Raw genomic sequence first — 21,019 nt, forward strand, 5'->3', positions numbered from 1 at the left:
GTTATGTAGGGGGGAAACAGGAAGTGATGTAGGGGGAAGACAGGAAGTGATGTTTTCTATAATGAAGTTCTGAGTGCCAAGCAAGTTGGGAGCAAGTAAAGAAAAGACATTGCTGAAACTGGTAGTAGAGGAGGTAATAAGATATTATTTTATATTTACACCCAGTTGCACCCCCGTCATCTTCCTCCATAGTCACCGTGATGTCTTTTATGTTGAGGACATACATCCTAAATATAGAGCCATTTATCCAACTGTCCATCCAGAGCCTCTGGTTTATAGACCGGATACATCCTAAATATAGAGCCATTTATCCAACTGTCCATCCAGAGCCTCTGGTTTATAGACCGGATACATCCTAAATATAGAACCATTTATCCAACTGTCCATCCAGAGCCTCTGGTTTATAGACCGGATACATCCTAAATATAGAGCCATTTATCCAACTGTCCATCCAGAGCCTCTGGTTTATAGACCGGATACATCCTAAATATAGAACCATTTATCCAACTGTCCATCCAGAACCTCTGGTTTATAGACCGGATACATCCTAAATATAGAGCCATTTATCCAACTGTCCATCCAGAGCCTCTGGTTTATAGACCGGATACATCCTAAATATAGAGCCATTTATCCAACTGTCCATCCAGAGCCTCTGGTTTATAGACCGGATACATCCTAAATATAGAACCATTTATCCAACTGTCCATCCAGAGCCTCTGGTTTATAGACTGGATACATCCTAAATATAGAACCATTTATCCAACTGTCCATCCAGAGCCTCTGGTTTATAGACTGGATACATCCTAAATATAGAGCCATTTATTCTCCATAGAGCTGTCTCTGGGTTGTTGGCTCTCATGTGAGATAATGGACACCATGTCTTCTCTGGGTCAGGATATGGGGAGGAAGAAGACTGATCTACAGTACAAGTTCTAATGAAGGGAGCAGAAGAAATGAACATCCCTACAGTACATAGAATGAGGGATGAAGCTCCTAATTTTTGTGATTTGATGGAAGTGATGATGCAGTTCTGTACCTCGTATTATGTTGGAGGATTTTTGGCTTCCTTTGTCTCCTCACCATAACATGAATCATGTCTCAGTCATGTGACCCTGAACACCAATCACAGCACAGATGCCCCCAGACCTACTTTGGTGGAGTTGGCTGTCAGGGAGACATCAATGTGTACAATACACGCCCTGTCCAGTGACACTAATAGGATGGGGCTCACAATATAGACATTCCCGACCACTGTGATCACAGAGCAATGTCATGTCTACAGATCCTCCATCATACACGGTCAGTACTATTTACTAAGCATGTATTCTCTCCAACCCAATATGTATCAGGTAATTCTTCTCTATAAAAGCAAACTTGACACTTGATTTCCACTCACATCCTTTTTCTTCTTGATATTGGTCACCTAGACAGAAAGTGGAAGGACACAGATAGAAGAAAAGCATAAATTAAGTTCTAAATCTTCTCCACTCATTCCAAACCAAAAATAAAAGGCCTTGGTTGGAGTTACACCTTAAAAGAAATCTATGATTTCAGAACTCTGGAGGCACTCTGTGTAGACGTTCTTCATCCCAGTACAGTCCAGATAATTCCCAGTTTATTATTTGTCTACAGAGAGGAGAGTCCTGTATAGATCAGGAGGAGGTGAAGGGCATTCTGGGAAGTCTGTAGTGATAATTGTTACATTCTCTTTTTACATAAAAAAAAGTGAAGACAATATCTGGTGATCCATCAACACCCAGTAGCCGTCTTCACAGGATATCACCCACCACAGTGCCTCCACCTCACTGCCTGACAACAGAGGTAACCAGTGCCAAGAAGATTCTAGAAGTCACCAAGAAGATCATTGGTCTGCTGGCAGGAGAGGTGAGCGGTGCCGGGAATTCTGGGACATTATCCAGTAACAGACAAGGGATGTGTCTGGATGGTGACTGTATCATTGTGTGTGTCAGGTTCCTATAAGGTGTCAGGATGTCACTGTCTATTTCTCCACGGAGGAGTGGGAGTATTTAGAAGGACACAAGGATCTCTACAAGGACCTCATGATGGACAATCAGCCGCCCCTCACATCACCGGGTAAGAGGAGACTTTATTGTAAAGGAGAGAGCAGTACGGAGGCTCCGCCTAGATCCCCCATCATCTGATAAACACATAGAAACAATGTATTCAGTCAGTGTGTGTGTTTCCTACAGATGGATCCAGTAATGGGAACCCACCAGAGAGATCTCCCCGTCCTCTGTATTCCACACAGGAAGGTCACACCATCCCCCACCATCATCAGGTAGGTGGGAGTGAGCAACTAGAACCAAAAGAAATTCTAATCTATGAGAGGACATTCTTTCCTTTGTCCCTTTCTATAAATATATTCTATCATCTTTTGGGTTCAGGATGAAGAACTGAAAGACATTAAAGTTGAGATTAAAAAAGAAGATACGTTGATGAGTGAAGCTCAGAAGTCTATGAAGGAAGGTTGTCCTCATCATTCCCAGAATTCCACACAGGAAGATCACACCATCCCTCACCATCATCAGGTAGATGGGAAGAACATAAAAGGGATTCTACACTGTATGACATTATACTCTTCTCTCAGCCTATTGGCCCTCACATTTCTAAGTTCTTTCTTTCTTTTGGTTTAGCATGAAGAACTGATGTCTGTGAAAGATGAGGTTAAAGAGGAAGAAGAAATGATGACTTTAAAGGGTTATCAGGAGTCTACGGGGGAAGTTGGGATGACGGTGACAACTAAAGAAGAGGAACCTTCTCTAGATATCAGCACAGGTGAGTAATAAACACTAAATTCAGAAACTGTTAGTACTAAAGTATATAGATTGATGATTGGGGATATGTAGACCTTCACCTCTGGTAATATGTCTACAAGAAAATCATGATGGACAATCAGCCGCCCCTCACATCACCGGGTAAGAGGAGACTTTATTGTAAAGGAGAGAGCAGTACGGAGGCTCCACCTAGATCCCCCATCATCTGATAAACACATAGAAACAATGTATTCAGTCAGTGTGTGTGTTTCCTACAGATGGATCCAGTAATGGGAACCCATCAAAGAGATGTCTCCGTCCTCTGTATTCCCGGGATTCCACACAGGAAGATCACACCATCCCCCACCATCAGGTAGGTGGATTTGGTGTATGAACCAAAGAAACATTTTTGACTTTGTGAGATGACATTCTTCTATGTAGTCTCTTGTTTTATTGCTTACTTCTACATCTGAAGTACAGCCCTGCTTCCCGCACCCCCGTTCCCATTTCCAGCTCCTGTCTTGAGCACCCTACATCAGGGACGTGCAGTCAGGGAAAGCAGGTTAAGCAGAGCCATGAACATAAAAAAAATCCATGAATATAAAAAAAATCTATAAAAAAATAAATCGAGGGTCATAGATCGTCGACCTGGGGTCACTACCCCACCACTGGTCAAAATGTGAGGCTCCTTGCCCCAATGGAGATACGGGGCTCCTTGCGCAGCCTGTCAGAAACTACATACAGATTCTAGTCTCGCTTCATGATTCGCTGATGTGGCTGCAAAAAAAAAAAAAAAAAAAGGAAAAAAAAAAAAAAGAAACTACATACAGAGCTGCCAGTTTAAATACAAGCTGGCACACTCTGTTTGCAGCAGACTGAGAGAATGAGCTCACAGTGCCTCTCATCACTTCTTGTTAGAGGCCCCAAGCTCAGTGGACAGCTTGGAGCCTTGGACCAATGGTAAAGCACCATTGGAACAAGCTGTCCAATAAGTGCAGTGGAGGCTTTCCTTTCACTGCAGTGTTATAGAAGGGGGCATGTGTCTAAAAGACAAACGCTGACATCACTGAGGCATCCATGGAAACATCACAGAAGAAAAATTGGCAAGGAAAACCACCACTGATTTATGTTAAGGCTTACCGGAAACAGTGGGCTTAAAGAGGAAGTAAACCCTGATGAGTTTACTTCCTCTTTCATTACCTGCAAAGGCAAAGCATAGTAGTCCATTATGTGTCACTTACCTGACACAGGAGCCAGCGAAGTCGCCGCTGTCCCCTGTAGTCTGCCGCATCCATCTTCTTGGTGGGGTCTCGCAGCTCCGCCGCTGTCATTCGGCGAAGCCGCAATGACGTCACTCCCGCGCATGCGCACGGGAGCCGACACGTGCGGCAGCTCTGTCATTGAGAATGCCGCACTCAGTGCGCCTGCGCACCGCTTTCTACGGCGCATGCGCCGTAGACAGCAGTGCCTGTCTTCGGGCAAATATCTCCTAAACCATATAGGTTTAGGAGATATTTCTTGGACCTACAGGTAAGCCTTAATTTAGGCTTACCTGTAGGTCAAAGTGGTTTGTAAGGGTTTACAACCACTTTAAAGGAACATATACCTCTTAAGTCATGCAGGCTTGTGGTGATATTCACCATTCAAAGTGATGATGTATCGTAAACACTTGCTGATTCAGGTGACTACGATCACTGATCTGGGTCAGAACAGCACTGGTCATCGGCAGGTTCTCAGTGAAACCTGTGGGTGACGTTTATTTACAAGGAGGGAAGGAGGATTGAAGGATATTCACACGATGTGACCAGAAATTAAAGAAAGGTTCCACATAGTGTGATGTTGTTTAAAAATTGGTTTAATAAAAAAGGTAAAGCAGGAACACTCACGTTTCCAGCAAAAACCTCTTGCAGAGACATGAAATAGCGCAATGATGGCAGGACTCTGCCTTGGCGCGTTTCATCCACTTAGACGTCATCTGGGGTGTGAGTCCTTGCCACAAACACATCGTTTATATAGACAATGTGGCCCCAATTTGAATCACGTACCAACCGAAAGTTGCCATGTGAAAAGTGCGTCACTTACGGTTTACGAAAATTACATAAAATGTTGTGACTAAAGACTCGATAAGGATGCTAAATTGAAAAGGTGAAATGCACGCTCTGTCATTCATTGGCTAAAGGAACACATTATTAGTGCCAGCCAGCAACACCAGCTTCTTGGCACCCTCCCTTGCATTTCACCTTTTGCATTTAGCATCCTTATTGAGACTTTAGTCACAATATCTTATGGAATTTCATAAACCGGAAGTGACGTACTTTCCATATGACGACTTCCGGGTGGTACGTGACTCAACCTCTATCTTGTTTATTTATAATGCTACTGAATGAGAAAATGTCCATTTTAATATATGCCTGTTTGATGTTTTCTTGTATATGCTGTGTTTTAGTACTTTCCAGCAACTGCAAAAATGGAAAACACTATACCAAACCTTCGAAAATTCTCAAAACTGGACTTTCAATCAAAACAGGGAGTCTTAAAAAATGGGAGGCCAATGCCTGTGCTCATGGACCTACTTCAAACGAAGGGACAGAGAAAAATAACCCGGTCGTTTCAACTGGAGTGGTACCAACGAAAAGACTGGCTGTGTGGCTGCGCTACGAAAAACCGCCTTTACTGCTATCCCTGTCTCCTGTTCTCCACCACCAACAACGTTTGGACCAACGAAGGATTTTGCGACTTGAAGAATTTTTCAAGGGGTCTAAGCAAACACGAGAAATCGGCAATTCACATCCAAAGCCAAATTGCTTTAAAAACCTTCGGAGCTCCAAGAATAGACCTGGCTTTGGATGAACAGCGGAGATTAAATATCGGCATCCACAACGCTAAGGTGAAGGAAAACCGTGAGATTTTGAAAGACCTTATTAACGCAACCTGCTTCCTGGCCAAACAGGAGTTGGCTTTTGGTGGTAACGACGAGAGCGCAAGCTCTTCTAATCGTGGCAACTTCGTGGAGCTATTACATGCTTTTGCCGAGAAAGATGTGAGGTTAGCGAATCATTTGGTGACCTCCACTGTGTTTTCTTGCTTATCAAACGGAATACCGAATGATTTAATTGAAGCCATCGCTGAGGTCATTAAAAATGATATCCAAGAGGAGATTAACGCAGCCCCGTTTGTAGCTGTAGAAGTAGATGAGACGACCGATGTCACAAACGAAGCCCGCTTCTCAGTAATAATGCGTTACGTGGTTACGAGTAAGGTGACTTGTGAGGTGAAGGAGGCGTTTTTGGGGTTTGACGATGTGGGGGACAGACGGGCACCGGCTATTGCCGATTACGTTTTGGGAGTGTTGCAGAAATACAATTGCGTTGAAAAGCTGGTATCTCAGAGGTACGACGGAGCCTCTGTGATGGCGTCAGACCTTAATGTGGTGAAGGCCAAGATTGGAGAGAAGATACCTGAAGCAGCGTTTATTCACTGTTATGCGCACACCTTGAACTTAGTGCTCATGCATTCAGCAAAATGTATTCCTGAGTGTAAATCATTTTTTAAAACCGCTGAGGGCCTGGCCACGTTTTTTAATAAGTCAACCAAGCGCGCCCACCTACTGGACGAGGTTGTGAAGCAGCGTTTGCCGAGAGCAGCACCAACCAGATGGAGCTCAAATTCCCATCTTGTCCAAACAATCGGCATGTACCAAACTGATCTACGTGCCGTATTCCGGATTATGAGTGAAAATCCTGACGTTTGGGATAACGAAACCCTCATGATGGCCTTTGGGTATGATCTCTGGCTGTCAAAAGCCCAAACCTGCTTCCTAATAATGGTCTATGAGGGCATTTTCAAGGAAACCGATGCGCTCTTCTGTGTGCTGCAGAACCACGTAATGGATATAGGCTTCTGCTGTTCACGAATCCGCGACACAATGGAAGTTGTGGAACGCCAAAGACGAGATTTCGACAGTTTTTACGACCGATTCCAGAAAAAATGCATGACGCTAGGCCTGAAAGATGATGATGGAAGCAAACAGCCGGTCAGAGATGAGAGGAGACGAATGTTTTATAACATCCTTGACAACATCGGTGTTCAATTGAAAGCTAGGTTTGATCATTTCGGTGAGCTAAGTTTCCTTGCTTTGGTCGATTGCACAAAATTCGATGAAATGTCGCACCATTTTGACGACGCCAAACTGCAGAGCCTGTCGAAATATGCAAAGTACTTTGACTTGGTGAGACTGAAGGCTGATCTTATCGGCTTATATAGTACACAAATGGTGAGGGACCAATGCAAGTCACCTGGACAGCTTCTCAGCTTTTTGGCCCAGAATGATCTGATGGAGACCGTTCCAGAGGCGGGAAAGTTACTCCAGCTGGCGCTCACTATACCGGCTACAACCGCGTCTGTCGAAAGGTCGTTCTCGGCTTTAAAAAGACTCGAAACATACAATCGGAATAGGACTGACCAAGGAGGACTTTCATCTCTGGCAATCATCTCTATTGAGACAGAAAGACTTTTGAAACTAAAGAAAAATAAAGAGGACTTCTACAACAAAGTCACTGAGACCTTTGTCCAGAAGGATGGGCGAATGGACTTCATTTACAAATAAAGGTAAGTAAAGGTTACATATTGGTAACGTTGTTTTTAACCACTTCCTGCTCACCATATGCAGAATGATGGCCTGCAGGGTGGCTCTTTTATCCTGTATTCTTGTTCTAATAAACAGTTCTATTTCTGGTGTACTCTAAAACTGGTGTTGCCTGTTTCTTGGGGTCACTATAGCCAGATCCATTGGTCTCGTGTTCCAGGACTTGGGAGGCAGCTTCGTGGTGGAAATACCCAACAGGGTGTCCGGAGTCCGTCACAGACGCCATATGGCGTCCAGCAGGAGGAGCCGCCCGTGAGAGCACACAGCGTGGCGGCCGGTAGTGCAGTGTGTTGCTGTGACACACACCGCATCTCCATGACGTAGGCTCTTTACCATGTGATCAGCTGTGTCCAATCACAGCTGGTCACGTCGTAACCAGGAAGTGACGCTTATCTGCCTTTCCTCTATTAGCTCTGACAAGGCACGAGTAGAGGAGAGGCGATCAGTAGCTCTCATGACGGGGGGGGGGGTCTGCTCTGATAATCAAAGCATTTATTATCAGTGCAGGCTACAGGTGCACAATTAATCATTAAAGAATCGAGATTGCGATTTATTTTTTTACCCCCCCTCACGATCTTAACACAGCATTTTCCCAGATTCAGTGCAGAGAGTTTTCTGCTCATAGCTGACATCTGTCAAAAAAACAACAACCTGCCAAGTTTAGCTTAGGCAGAAATAAAGAGAAACATTGTAACACTTTAGGTCTTTAGACCCCTTTCACACTGGGGCGTTTTTCAGGCGTTTTTAAAGCGCTTTAGCGTTAAAAAAAGCGCCTGTAAAGCGCTTTAATGAAGCCTCATCTGCAGTCCCAATGTGAAAGCCCAAGTGCTTTAAGAGCCCTTTCACAATGTCAGCGCCCGAAAAACGCTTGTAAAGCGCCGCTTAAACTAGCAGCGCTTTACCAGCTTTTTTCGAGCGTTATTGGGGCGCTTTTAACCCCTGCTAGTGGCCAAATAAAGGTTTAAAAGCGCCCACAAAACGCTGCTGCCAATAGCGTTTTTCAGGCGTTTTACAGGCGCTTCTCATTGATTTCAATGGGAAGGGGTGCTTTAGGAGCGTTGTATTCACCGCTCCAAAAGCGCTGCAAAGAAGCTGCTTACAGGACTTTTTTTGAAGCCCTGCCAGCGCAGCGCCTCAGTGTGAAAGCACTCGGGCTTTTACATTGGGATTGCAGTTGCAGCTTCGTTCAGGCCCTTTTTTTAACGCTAAAGCGCCTGAAAAACGCCCCAGTGTGAAAGGTATCTCGGTGTGAAAGCACTCTGGCTTTTACACTGGGATTGCAGTTGCGGCTTCTTTCAAGTGCTTTTTTTTAACGCTAAAACGCATGAAAAACGCCCCAGTGTGAAAGGGGTCTTAGATCAAAGGGAGGAACTTTGGTCTGTAAATGAAGTCAGTTTAACCACTTAAAGCAGGGGTGCCCAACCTTTTGAAGAGCGAGGGCCACTTAAGCGACTTGGTAACCTAGGAGAATAGATTGGAGGTAGGTGGGTGTAAAGCGCCACAAGTCTGTTTACGTCTGCGGCTCCATAGAGGTGAATAAAGGATCCGATTGGGTCGGACCAATTGTGTCAAAGGGGCCTAAGGCTGCTTTCACACTGAGGCACCTGTAGCTTTCCTTATGGTTAGATCCACTTTGCCATAGACTTCTATCATATCCTGCAGGTGTTTTCAGAAAGTGCACCAATCCCGCATGTAATAACAGAAGTCTTGGGCTCAGTGCAGGTAAGAATTTGAAAGCAGCTCAATAACCACTGCAGAACAGATATGCCCGTATGACGCCCGGTGACAGGAGTTGGCACTATACAGGAAGCATCGACTTATGTGGCTCTGCTCTGCAGTCGCTTGCTTCCTCTACCGCCGACTTCATTCACAACACCGATGCTCCGGGATGGCGGGTTGGCAACCCACCATCTCCCAGAGCAGGAGGTCGTGGGCCACATCAGAGGGCTCTGCGGGCCACATGTGCCCCCCCCCGGGACACTGGTTGGGCACCCCTGACTTAAAGACTAAACTTTTTTTTGACACTTGTTGCTTACAGATTCAAATCCTGTATTTTTTGCTAGAAAATTACTTAGAACCCCCAAATATTTTATATATATATATATATATATATATATATATATATATATATATATATATATATATATATATATAATATTTTATTTTTTTAATTATATCTCTCTCTCTCTCTCTCTCTCTCTCTCTCTCTATATATATATATATTGAGAGAGAGAGAGATCTTCTTTTTTTTTTTAGCATAGAAAATAAAATGGCACAATATTTTATGTCACGCTGTATTTGCGCAGCGGTCTTTCAAACGCAATTTTTGGGGAAAAAATACACTTCAATGATTTAAAAAAAAAAACTAAAAGGTAAAGTTAACATCATTATTTTTGTATAAAGTGAAAGATGTTATGCTGCGAGAAGCATGCTCTTTATTCCAAGCAAAAAATATCATGATTCTCATTTTGGTCAGAATCGTGCAGCTCTAGTGCCGACCCATCAAGGCTGCCCATTAGAGCCCACCAGGGATGCCAATCGGTGCCTATCAACTATGCCAATCAGTGCCCATTAGAGATGCCAACCAGTGTCCATTAGTAATGCCCATCAGTGCCACTTATGCGTGCCCATCAGTGCCACCTCTGCGTGCCCATCAGTGCTGCATATTAGTGCCCATCAGTACCACCTATCAGTGCTGCATATCAGTGCCTCATATTGGTGCCTCATCAGTGCTCATCAGTAAAGCAGAAAAATGATTGATTTACAAAATGTTATAACAGAAAAGAAGAAAAACATTCAAGATTTTCGGTCTTTTTTTATTTGTTTAGCAACAAATAAAAACCCCAGAGGTGATCAAATACCACCAAAAGAAAGCTCTATTTGTGGGAACAGTGTTGCATGGCCGTCCAATTATCATTCAAAGTGTGACAGTCCTGAAAATTGGCCTGGACAGGAAGGGGGGTAAGAGTGCCCGGTATTGAAGTGGTTATGATCCTAACTTTTGGGAATAACACTCCTAATGTTACCGGGCCCATCTCTAGGCGCTCTGCCAATTGTATAGTCCCAGACCTGCTCGAGATCATCATCATTTCTTCTCTGATTTCTCCACAGGACTTCCTCGCTCTCCTGAATATACATCCCGTCCTATTTTCCGGAAATTTTGTTTTTCTGCATTACTTGGACTGTTTTTTTTTATAGCGATTTTTGTTTTAAATTCTCCTGCATTTCACCTTTTCAGTAAATAACCCTGAACCCTTTTGTTTATTACTTAAAATAAAGAGACCTGTTTTATTAGATTTTTGTTCTACAATCTTTCTCGTCATCTTTGCCAGTAATATTCCAGGTTCAACAAAAAGGGTGACTGAAAAACCTCATAAAGGGACAACGTTTGTGAATATTTTTGTTATAGCACTAGTAAACCCATCCAGGTAAATTTTCCAGCATGTTACTCATTCTAATCTACTCAACTAGTTGCTGTGTGTAGATGGCTTCCTACCGGCTTTGTTTCAGTGCAATCGTTCATTTTCTGAGCAATGATGTCATCGTGGCATTGCGCAATTGCTCCCATTTTTTCCGGCAAGCTCTTCATGCCGGAAAATTGGTGTTTGCATGCCGGGGGCTACGTCGTTTCCTTTGCCTGGCGTCAGCGCCAACATCCCGCGGGACTAGCTTCCCATTCACAAACAGAATGTTAACCCCACGTGACTCCATATGTCACAGGGGTTGTAGAGGCGGCGAGCGCAACACAGGAGAGAGCAGTATTAGCCCTTGTACACACGGTCGGAAAATCCGTCGGAATGTGTCCGATCGGAGCGTTTTGTCGGATATTCCGACTGTGTGTGGTCTCCATCGGACTGTATCCGTCGGACCAAATTTTCCAACTTGCCGGAAATATTTTCCGACAAAATGATCCGATCGGACATACTCCGATCATGTGTAGAGAATTCCGATCGGACAAAGTGCCACAAATGAGATTTGATCAGATCAAATTCCTACATCAAAGCTATTGGCTACTAGCCTGAACGTAGTCCCGTCCTAACGAAATAACATAATCACGTTCTGAACGATTGGATTTTCCGACAACTTCGTCCGACCGTATGTATGCAACAGTTTCGGACAAAATCCGACGGATTTGGTTGTCGGAATCTCCGACCGTGTGTAGAAGGGCTTACACAGGAGAGCTGCAATGCTGTACTGGGCATGTGCGAGATTATGGGCATGGAGAGGGAGTAACATAGCTCCCAACTGTCCCTGGTTTGGAGGAATGTCCCTATTTCCTCCTCATTTTGGTCTGATCTGTATAGTTGTATATAAAATGCACTTTTTATCTATCAGAAAGTGTTTCTCAGTGCTAAACCTTTCATCCAAATTCTAAATGGCTGCATTTTGTAAATGTTTACCCTTTTTTTGGGGTTAATTCTCCTTTTAAGTTGGTGTATTGGGGGGCGTGTGCTATGCCTACATACATTTGCAAGTAGGTGTCCCTCATTCCCATCTCAAAATGTTGGGAGGTATGGAGTAAGGCACACATGCCAACAGTCCCGACTTTTTCCGGGACATTCCCGGTATTCAGACCCTTGTCCCAGTCTTGCCGCGCCCCGGGAAAAATCATGGGAAATTGGCTTTGTTCTGACTCCTGGCAAATCACTAGAGGTCCCAGGCTGGCACTGGGGATTTGACCATTTTACAGAAGTCCAGGTCTCATGAAGGCCGAGGGGGGGAAACAAGAGGCGGAGCCCAAGTGCCTGCCAATAGAAATGAAGCTGCCGCCAGCCCCCCTCCTTTTCTATTGGCAGCCACCTGGGCTCCGCCTCTTGCTCCACGAGAGCTGGTCTACTCTGTAAAATGGCTGCGGAGATAAAATCAGTAGTGCCGGCCCCTGGTGACATGCTGCAGATCTGGTGGCAAGCTGCAGGTGGTGACAAGCTGCATATGGTGACATGCTGCAGATCTGGTAAGCTGCAGATCTGGTGACAAGCTGCATCTGGTGACAGGCGACATGGCAAGTGAGAAGCTGCATCTGGTGGCAGGCGACGTGGCAAGTGAGAAGCTGCATCTGGTGGCAGGCGACGTGGCAAGTGAGAAGCTGCATCTGGTGGCAGGCGACATGGCAAGTGAGAAGCTGCATCTGGTGACAGGCGACATGGCAAGTGAGAAGCTGCATCTGGTGGCAGGCGACGTGGCAACTGAGAAGCTGCATCTGGTGGCAGGCGACGTGGCAAGTGACAAGCTGCATCTGGTGGCAGGCGACGTGGCAAGTGACAAGCTGCATCTGGTGGCAGGCGACGTGGCAAGTGACAAGCTGCATCTGGTGGCAGGCGATGTGGCAAGTGACAAGCTGCATCTGGTGGCAGGCGACGTGGCAAGTGACAAGCTGCATCTGGTGGCAGGCGACATGGCAAGTGACAAGCTGCATCTGGTTGCAGGCGACGTGGCAACTGAGAATCTGCATCTGGTGGCAGGCGATGTGGCAAGTGACAAGCTGCATCTGGTGGCAGGCGACGTGGCAAGTGACAAGCTGCATCTGGTGGCAGGCGACGTGGCAAGTGACAAGCTGCATCTGGTGGCAGGCGACGTGGCAAGTGACAAGCTGCATCTGGTGGCAGGCGATGTGGCAAGTGACAAGCTGCATCTGGTGGCAGGCGACATGGCAAGTGACAAGTTGCATCTGGTGGCAGGCGAAGTGGCAAGTGACAAACTGCATCTGGTGGCAGGCGAAGTGGCAAGTGACAAACTGCATCTGGTGGCAGGCGACATGGCAAGTGACAAGTTGCATCTGGTGGCAGGTGAAGTGGCAAGTGACAAGCTGCATCTGGTGGCAGGTGAGGTGGCAAGTGACAAGCTGCATCTGGTTGCAGGCGATGTGGCAACTGAGAAGCTGCATCTGGTGGCAGGCGATGTGGAAAGTGAGAAGCTGCATCTGGTGGCAGGCGATGTGGAAAGTGACAAGCTGCATCTGGTGGCAGGCGACATGGCAAGTGACAAGTTGCATCTGGTGGCAGGTGCCGTGGCAAGTGACAAGCTGCATCTGGTGGCAGGCGACGTGGCAAGTGACAAGCTGCATCTGGTGGCAGGCGACGTGGCAAGTGACAAGTTGCATCTGGTGGCAGGCGAAGTGGCAAGTGACAAGCTGCATCTGGTGGCAGGCGACATGGCAAGTGACAAGCTGCATCTGGTGGCAGGCGAAGTGGCAAGTGACAAGCTGCATCTGGTGGCAGGTGAGGTGGCAAGTGACAAGCTATATCTGGTGGCAGGCGACACGCTCCCACTGATTCTGTATTATGGTGAACTATTTTTCATTGTAATATAAGAAATAATGCGCTTCAATCATCCTGACACCATACCAACCATGGTGCTGTGATGATTGAAGTGCCAACACCAGGTGTCCCTTTATCTGCTGACAACACCACACCTACAAACAAATGCCCCGCCCCCTAATTATAATAAGACCACTGACTACATACAAAAAATTGTCCCTATACATTTTTTAATAATGTTGGCAACTATAACGAGGGCGGATGTCAGAATGTTGTTGGACGCAGAAGACAGCAGTCAGTATGGCGGCGGCTGCTGAAACTGAAAAGAAGCTTTCAGAACACACATACTTTTTCAAGTAAGAAGCATCAGATATGCTTTGCCATGGCGGCGCTTTGATTCACAAGAACTAGTAGAACTGCAATCGCCTACATAATGAGAATGGAATATGTAACTTGTGAATATGTAACCTGTGTGTATCTGGCTCTAATACTAGCTAGTGGTTCACCAGCCACTGACCGAAGTGCTTTTTCTTATCCCGTACCGTGCTCCCCTCCTTATGTGCCCACACTCACCAGATAGTAATGGATACTGTGCCTGATATAAGAACAATTGCTCATTATTATTATTATTATTATACAGGATTTATATAGCACCAACAGTTTAGGCAGCTTTTTACAATGTAGAGGGGGACAGCACAATTACAATTGTAGCACCCTGGAGTTTAGGCAGGGTTGCTCCTCACAAATTTACTTGCCAGGAATAGTTATCCTGGTTGATTGTTAGAGATCTATTGATTTCTCCCTAAGTTTGGCCTAGTTGCACTTTTCTCTTCTACCACTAAGTGGCCCGGTACTTGATGGTACTAGATATGAGAAGGGCAATGCAAGGTCAGGTTATGGGTATATGGGGTATCTCTTGAATCCCTTGGCCTGCTGGGAGAATCTATATATTCGGTTGGAGTCAGGTGATCGGTGTTCTGTGCCACCTGGATGGCTGTCTAGGTGGACGTGTGTTGTATTGCCCAGGTTGCTAGGCCAGAGATTGGGCCTATCCCGGGCACATCTGGCTGCTAAGCTGAATGAGGGCCTATCCAGATGCAAGAGAGCAGTGCAGGGTTGGGACTGCGACTTGCAATCCAACCAGAAGTGACGGTTCTGTCGGCCGGAGAACCTGTCGTGGTCGGAGGTAGAGGGGAAGCTGTCGCCAGTAAGGGACTATCCTCCTAATTTCCAGGGACCACAGTGAGTAGCTGAAGCAAGTACCGGAGCAGCATTCTCACCAACCGGGGACAGTGAAGAATCAGGAAGCTTCAGTGTGTATCAAGCCAGGGACCCAACCAGCGGAGGTGACACTCGCAGAGCAGCCTTGTGTGTCAAGCCAGGGACCCAACCAGCGGAGGTGACACTCGCAGAGCAGCCTTGTGTGTCAAGCCAGGGACCCAACCAGCGGAGGTGACACTCGCAGAGCAGCCTTGTGTGTCAAGCCAGGGACCGAGAAGACCAGTGGGGTGAAGCTTGAGAAGTATCTGGAGAGCCAATCTAGGGACCCAGCAGGGAAGGGGGGGTGATGCTTGAGGAAGATACCACCGTGAAGATTGGAGGAGCTCAAGGGATTCAGTGATGGTGAATGGGTGGGTCTAGTGAGAGAGACCGGGAGCTCAGTGTGCTGAAGAGCTACAAGAAGTGATTTTGTAGTGGAAGTGAAAGAACTGTTAAGATTTGTGTTAGGACCTGTTAAAGACTGTTGCCATAGGAGACGGCATTCCTACACATGCAGATGTGGCGTCTTGCTGGATGCCATTCCCTGCATAGCTGTCCTCCTATTGAAGTCTCAGAGTCTGCCAATTGAACTTGCAACTACCTAAGGGTGTCCTGGTCCTAACCCTCTCCCCCCCCCCCCCCCAAAAAAAAGGAATAAACTCTTTTTTGCATTCAAGAAGTGTCTGGCGCCCAATGACTTTAATCATCTTGCACCCACCAAGCCTCACAACCCACTACACACAGAAGGATGTCAGCTATCTCTGGCCCTGGTGGTTCTCATTAGACCGATGGAGGCCTGGGACCTTGCTTTCATTCTAAAGGGAAGGAGGGAGGTGGTACAAAAGGTAATAGCTGCGGAGGGATGGTCTGATGGGGGTGACTTGGGTATGGTTCTTAGGTGGGTTTGGGATAGGCTTCCCTAAATAAATGAGTTTTCAGGGATCTCTTAAAGGTGGACAGGTTAGGGGCTGATCGGATATACCAGGGCAGGGAATTCCAGATGGGAGTGGCTCTAGTGAAGTCCTGGAGGCAAGCATGGGAGGAGGTAACAAGGGAGCTAGAGAGCAGGAGGTCCTTGGAGTGGACAATTTGGGCGATATCTGCAGATGAGGTTGGGGATGTAGTGGCTGGCCTTGTATGTTGTGGTTTGTATTTTGAATTTTATACGGTGGGGTAGGGGAAGTCAGGGAAGGGATTGACAGAGAGGGGCAGCAGTCACGGATCAGTTAGGTAGGTGTATGAGCCTAACTGCAGCGTTCATAATAGACTGAAGGGGGGATAGTCTGTGTAAGGTTAGGCCATTAAAGTGGTTGTAAACCCTTACAAGATTAAGGCTTACCTGTAGGTCCAAGAAATATCTCCTAACCCTACATGGTTTAGAAGATATTTACTAAGAGACAGTCACAGCTGTCTACGCCGTTAGCAGCATGCCACTGCTAACGGCGATATGCCGTTAGCAGGGCCATTTTTAAGGCAGGGCAAAAGGGGCAGCTGCCCTGGGCCCTGTCATTGTTATGGGGCCCAAAGCAGCTGCCATATACTTGCCATCTATCCTGGTTTAAATTCCCTCTTCCCCTGAGGTTTTAGTCCTGGTGCTGTGTCCCGATATCTCAGTGTGAAGTGCTGCAACTAATGCTGCCTAGCTCTGCCTTATTGTTGTGTAAAGAGGACTCACCTGCAGACCCTGCGTTTACATGTAAACGACCAGCATTCATATGTAAATAGGGGATATCATGCCCCCCTGAGGTCATATCTACAGTAATCTCTAGCAACCAATCAACAAGCAGAAATCATGTGCTGTAACCTCTAGCAACTAATCAGTGAGCTGTAATGTGTGCTGTAACCTCTAGATACTAATCAGTGAGCTGTAATGTGTGCTGTAACCTCTAGCAACTAATCAGTGAGCTGTAATGTGTGCTGTAACCTCTAGCAACTAATCAGTGAGCTGTAATGTGTGCTGTAACCTCTAGCAACCAGTCAGTGAGCGGTAATGATAAACTGTAACCTCTGGCAACCAATCGCAATAGCTGCCTGATCTGATTCAGTAAACTGATTTTGAGTCTAGCTGCTAGCTGGGGCCCCAAGAAAAGTTTTTCCCAGGGTCCAATCAATATTAAAGACGGCCCTGGCCGTTAGTGGCGGCTCCCATGCGCAGGCACGGGAGTGACGTCATCGCTGCTCCGGCACTGTGAGTGGCCTGGAGCAGCGATACCCGGAAGAAGATGGATGCTCCGGACTACAGGGGACAGCGGTGACATCGCTGGCTCCTGTGTCAGGTAAGTGACACATAATGGGTTATTATGCGATGCTTAGTAGCCCATTATGCTTTACCTTTGCAGGGAGACAAAGAGGAAGTAAACCCATCAGGGTTTACTTCCTCTTTAAGGAGAGAGTTGCAGTAGTCGAGGCAGGAAATAACCAAGGAGTGAATAAGTTGCTTTGTGGTGTCATTACTAGCAAATTCTGGAGATTTTAGGGAGGTTAAGGCAGCAAGATTCAGCCAGTGATTGGATGTGGGGGGGCTGAAGGAGAGGTCAGAGTCCGATCATGTGTAGAGAATTCCGATCGGACAAAGTGCCACAAATGAGATTTGATCAGATCAAATTCCTACATCAAAGCTATTGGCTACTAGCCTGAACGTAGTCCCGTCCTAACGAAATAACATAATCACGTTCTGAACGATTGGATTTTCCGACAACTTCGTCCGACCGTATGTATGCAACAGTTTCGGACAAAATCCGACGGATTTGGTTGTCGGAATCTCCGACCGTGTGTAGAAGGGCTTACACAGGAGAGCTGCAATGCTGTACTGGGCATGTGCGAGATTATGGGCATGGAGAGGGAGTAACATAGCTCCCAACTGTCCCTGGTTTGGAGGAATGTCCCTATTTCCTCCTCATTTTGGTCTGATCTGTATAGTTGTATATAAAATGCACTTTTTATCTATCAGAAAGTGTTTCTCAGTGCTAAACCTTTCATCCAAATTCTAAATGGCTGCATTTTGTAAATGTTTACCCTTTTTTTGGGGTTAATTCTCCTTTTAAGTTGGTGTATTGGGGGGCGTGTGCTATGCCTACATACATTTGCAAGTAGGTGTCCCTCATTCCCATCTCAAAATGTTGGGAGGTATGGAGTAAGGCACACATGCCAACAGTCCCGACTTTTTCCGGGACATTCCCGGTATTCAGACCCTTGTCCCAGTCTTGCCGCGCCCCGGGAAAAATCATGGGAAATTGGCTTTGTTCTGACTCCTGGCAAATCACTAGAGGTCCCAGGCTGGCACTGGGGATTTGACCATTTTACAGAAGTCCAGGTCTCATGAAGGCCGAGGGGGGGAAACAAGAGGCGGAGCCCAAGTGCCTGCCAATAGAAATGAAGCTGCCGCCAGCCCCCCTCCTTTTCTATTGGCAGCCACCTGGGCTCCGCCTCTTGCTCCACGAGAGCTGGTCTACTCTGTAAAATGGCTGCGGAGATAAAATCAGTAGTGCCGGCCCCTGGTGACATGCTGCAGATCTGGTGGCAAGCTGCAGGTGGTGACAAGCTGCATATGGTGACATGCTGCAGATCTGGTAAGCTGCAGATCTGGTGACAAGCTGCATCTGGTGACAGGCGACATGGCAAGTGAGAAGCTGCATCTGGTGGCAGGCGACGTGGCAAGTGAGAAGCTGCATCTGGTGGCAGGCGACGTGGCAAGTGAGAAGCTGCATCTGGTGGCAGGCGACATGGCAAGTGAGAAGCTGCATCTGGTGACAGGCGACATGGCAAGTGAGAAGCTGCATCTGGTGGCAGGCGACGTGGCAACTGAGAAGCTGCATCTGGTGGCAGGCGACGTGGCAAGTGACAAGCTGCATCTGGTGGCAGGCGACGTGGCAAGTGACAAGCTGCATCTGGTGGCAGGCGACGTGGCAAGTGACAAGCTGCATCTGGTGGCAGGCGATGTGGCAAGTGACAAGCTGCATCTGGTGGCAGGCGACGTGGCAAGTGACAAGCTGCATCTGGTGGCAGGCGACATGGCAAGTGACAAGCTGCATCTGGTTGCAGGCGACGTGGCAACTGAGAATCTGCATCTGGTGGCAGGCGATGTGGCAAGTGACAAGCTGCATCTGGTGGCAGGCGACGTGGCAAGTGACAAGCTGCATCTGGTGGCAGGCGACGTGGCAAGTGACAAGCTGCATCTGGTGGCAGGCGACGTGGCAAGTGACAAGCTGCATCTGGTGGCAGGCGATGTGGCAAGTGACAAGCTGCATCTGGTGGCAGGCGACATGGCAAGTGACAAGTTGCATCTGGTGGCAGGCGAAGTGGCAAGTGACAAACTGCATCTGGTGGCAGGCGAAGTGGCAAGTGACAAACTGCATCTGGTGGCAGGCGACATGGCAAGTGACAAGTTGCATCTGGTGGCAGGTGAAGTGGCAAGTGACAAGCTGCATCTGGTGGCAGGTGAGGTGGCAAGTGACAAGCTGCATCTGGTTGCAGGCGATGTGGCAACTGAGAAGCTGCATCTGGTGGCAGGCGATGTGGAAAGTGAGAAGCTGCATCTGGTGGCAGGCGATGTGGAAAGTGACAAGCTGCATCTGGTGGCAGGCGACATGGCAAGTGACAAGTTGCATCTGGTGGCAGGTGCCGTGGCAAGTGACAAGCTGCATCTGGTGGCAGGCGACGTGGCAAGTGACAAGCTGCATCTGGTGGCAGGCGACGTGGCAAGTGACAAGTTGCATCTGGTGGCAGGCGAAGTGGCAAGTGACAAGCTGCATCTGGTGGCAGGCGACATGGCAAGTGACAAGCTGCATCTGGTGGCAGGCGAAGTGGCAAGTGACAAGCTGCATCTGGTGGCAGGTGAGGTGGCAAGTGACAAGCTATATCTGGTGGCAGGCGACACGCTCCCACTGATTCTGTATTATGGTGAACTATTTTTCATTGTAATATAAGAAATAATGCGCTTCAATCATCCTGACACCATACCAACCATGGTGCTGTGATGATTGAAGTGCCAACACCAGGTGTCCCTTTATCTGCTGACAACACCACACCTACAAACAAATGCCCCGCCCCCTAATTATAATAAGACCACTGACTACATACAAAAAATTGTCCCTATACATTTTTTAATAATGTTGGCAACTATAACGAGGGCGGATGTCAGAATGTTGTTGGACGCAGAAGACAGCAGTCAGTATGGCGGCGGCTGCTGAAACTGAAAAGAAGCTTTCAGAACACACATACTTTTTCAAGTAAGAAGCATCAGATATGCTTTGCCATGGCGGCGCTTTGATTCACAAGAACTAGTAGAACTGCAATCGCCTACATAATGAGAATGGAATATGTAACTTGTGAATATGTAACCTGTGTGTATCTGGCTCTAATACTAGCTAGTGGTTCACCAGCCACTGACCGAAGTGCTTTTTCTTATCCCGTACCGTGCTCCCCTCCTTATGTGCCCACACTCACCAGATAGTAATGGATACTGTGCCTGATATAAGAACAATTGCTCATTATTATTATTATTATTATACAGGATTTATATAGCACCAACAGTTTAGGCAGCTTTTTACAATGTAGAGGGGGACAGCACAATTACAATTGTAGCACCCTGGAGTTTAGGCAGGGTTGCTCCTCACAAATTTACTTGCCAGGAATAGTTATCCTGGTTGATTGTTAGAGATCTATTGATTTCTCCCTAAGTTTGGCCTAGTTGCACTTTTCTCTTCTACCACTAAGTGGCCCGGTACTTGATGGTACTAGATATGAGAAGGGCAATGCAAGGTCAGGTTATGGGTATATGGGGTATCTCTTGAATCCCTTGGCCTGCTGGGAGAATCTATATATTCGGTTGGAGTCAGGTGATCGGTGTTCTGTGCCACCTGGATGGCTGTCTAGGTGGACGTGTGTTGTATTGCCCAGGTTGCTAGGCCAGAGATTGGGCCTATCCCGGGCACATCTGGCTGCTAAGCTGAATGAGGGCCTATCCAGATGCAAGAGAGCAGTGCAGGGTTGGGACTGCGACTTGCAATCCAACCAGAAGTGACGGTTCTGTCGGCCGGAGAACCTGTCGTGGTCGGAGGTAGAGGGGAAGCTGTCGCCAGTAA

General features: G+C 47.0%; 1 protein-coding gene across 2 annotated transcripts in view; it reads left to right on the forward strand.

Moving 5' to 3' along the window:
* Window positions 1-14: 14 nt before the first annotated feature.
* LOC143955566 (zinc finger MYM-type protein 1-like) overlaps window positions 15-21,019 on the forward strand; it is an 89,094-nt gene continuing 68,089 nt past the window's right edge. Inside the window, exons 1-9 of one of the 2 annotated variants that reach the window (XM_077465639.1) lie at window positions 15-133; window positions 1,727-1,884; window positions 1,971-2,094; window positions 2,211-2,299; window positions 2,406-2,549; window positions 2,655-2,796; window positions 3,053-3,147; window positions 5,221-7,382; window positions 10,531-10,713. In XM_077465639.1, coding sequence (XP_077321765.1) covers window positions 2,061-2,094; window positions 2,211-2,299; window positions 2,406-2,549; window positions 2,655-2,796; window positions 3,053-3,147; window positions 5,221-7,380 — 2,664 coding nt within the window. In that variant the 5' untranslated portion in view covers window positions 15-133; window positions 1,727-1,884; window positions 1,971-2,060 and the 3' untranslated portion in view covers window positions 7,381-7,382; window positions 10,531-10,713. Of the gene's footprint in view, window positions 134-1,726; window positions 1,885-1,970; window positions 2,095-2,210; window positions 2,300-2,405; window positions 2,550-2,654; window positions 2,797-3,052; window positions 3,148-5,220; window positions 7,383-10,530; window positions 10,714-21,019 lie in introns of those variants that run through there. The other variant, XM_077465640.1, reaches the window with a different exon arrangement.

This window comes from Lithobates pipiens, unplaced genomic scaffold (genome assembly GCF_037356315.1).
Source record: "Lithobates pipiens isolate NorthernLeopardFrog02 unplaced genomic scaffold, aLitPip1_a1.2 Scaffold_35, whole genome shotgun sequence".
In the NCBI taxonomy this organism is placed as follows: Eukaryota; Metazoa; Chordata; class Amphibia; order Anura; family Ranidae; genus Lithobates; species Lithobates pipiens.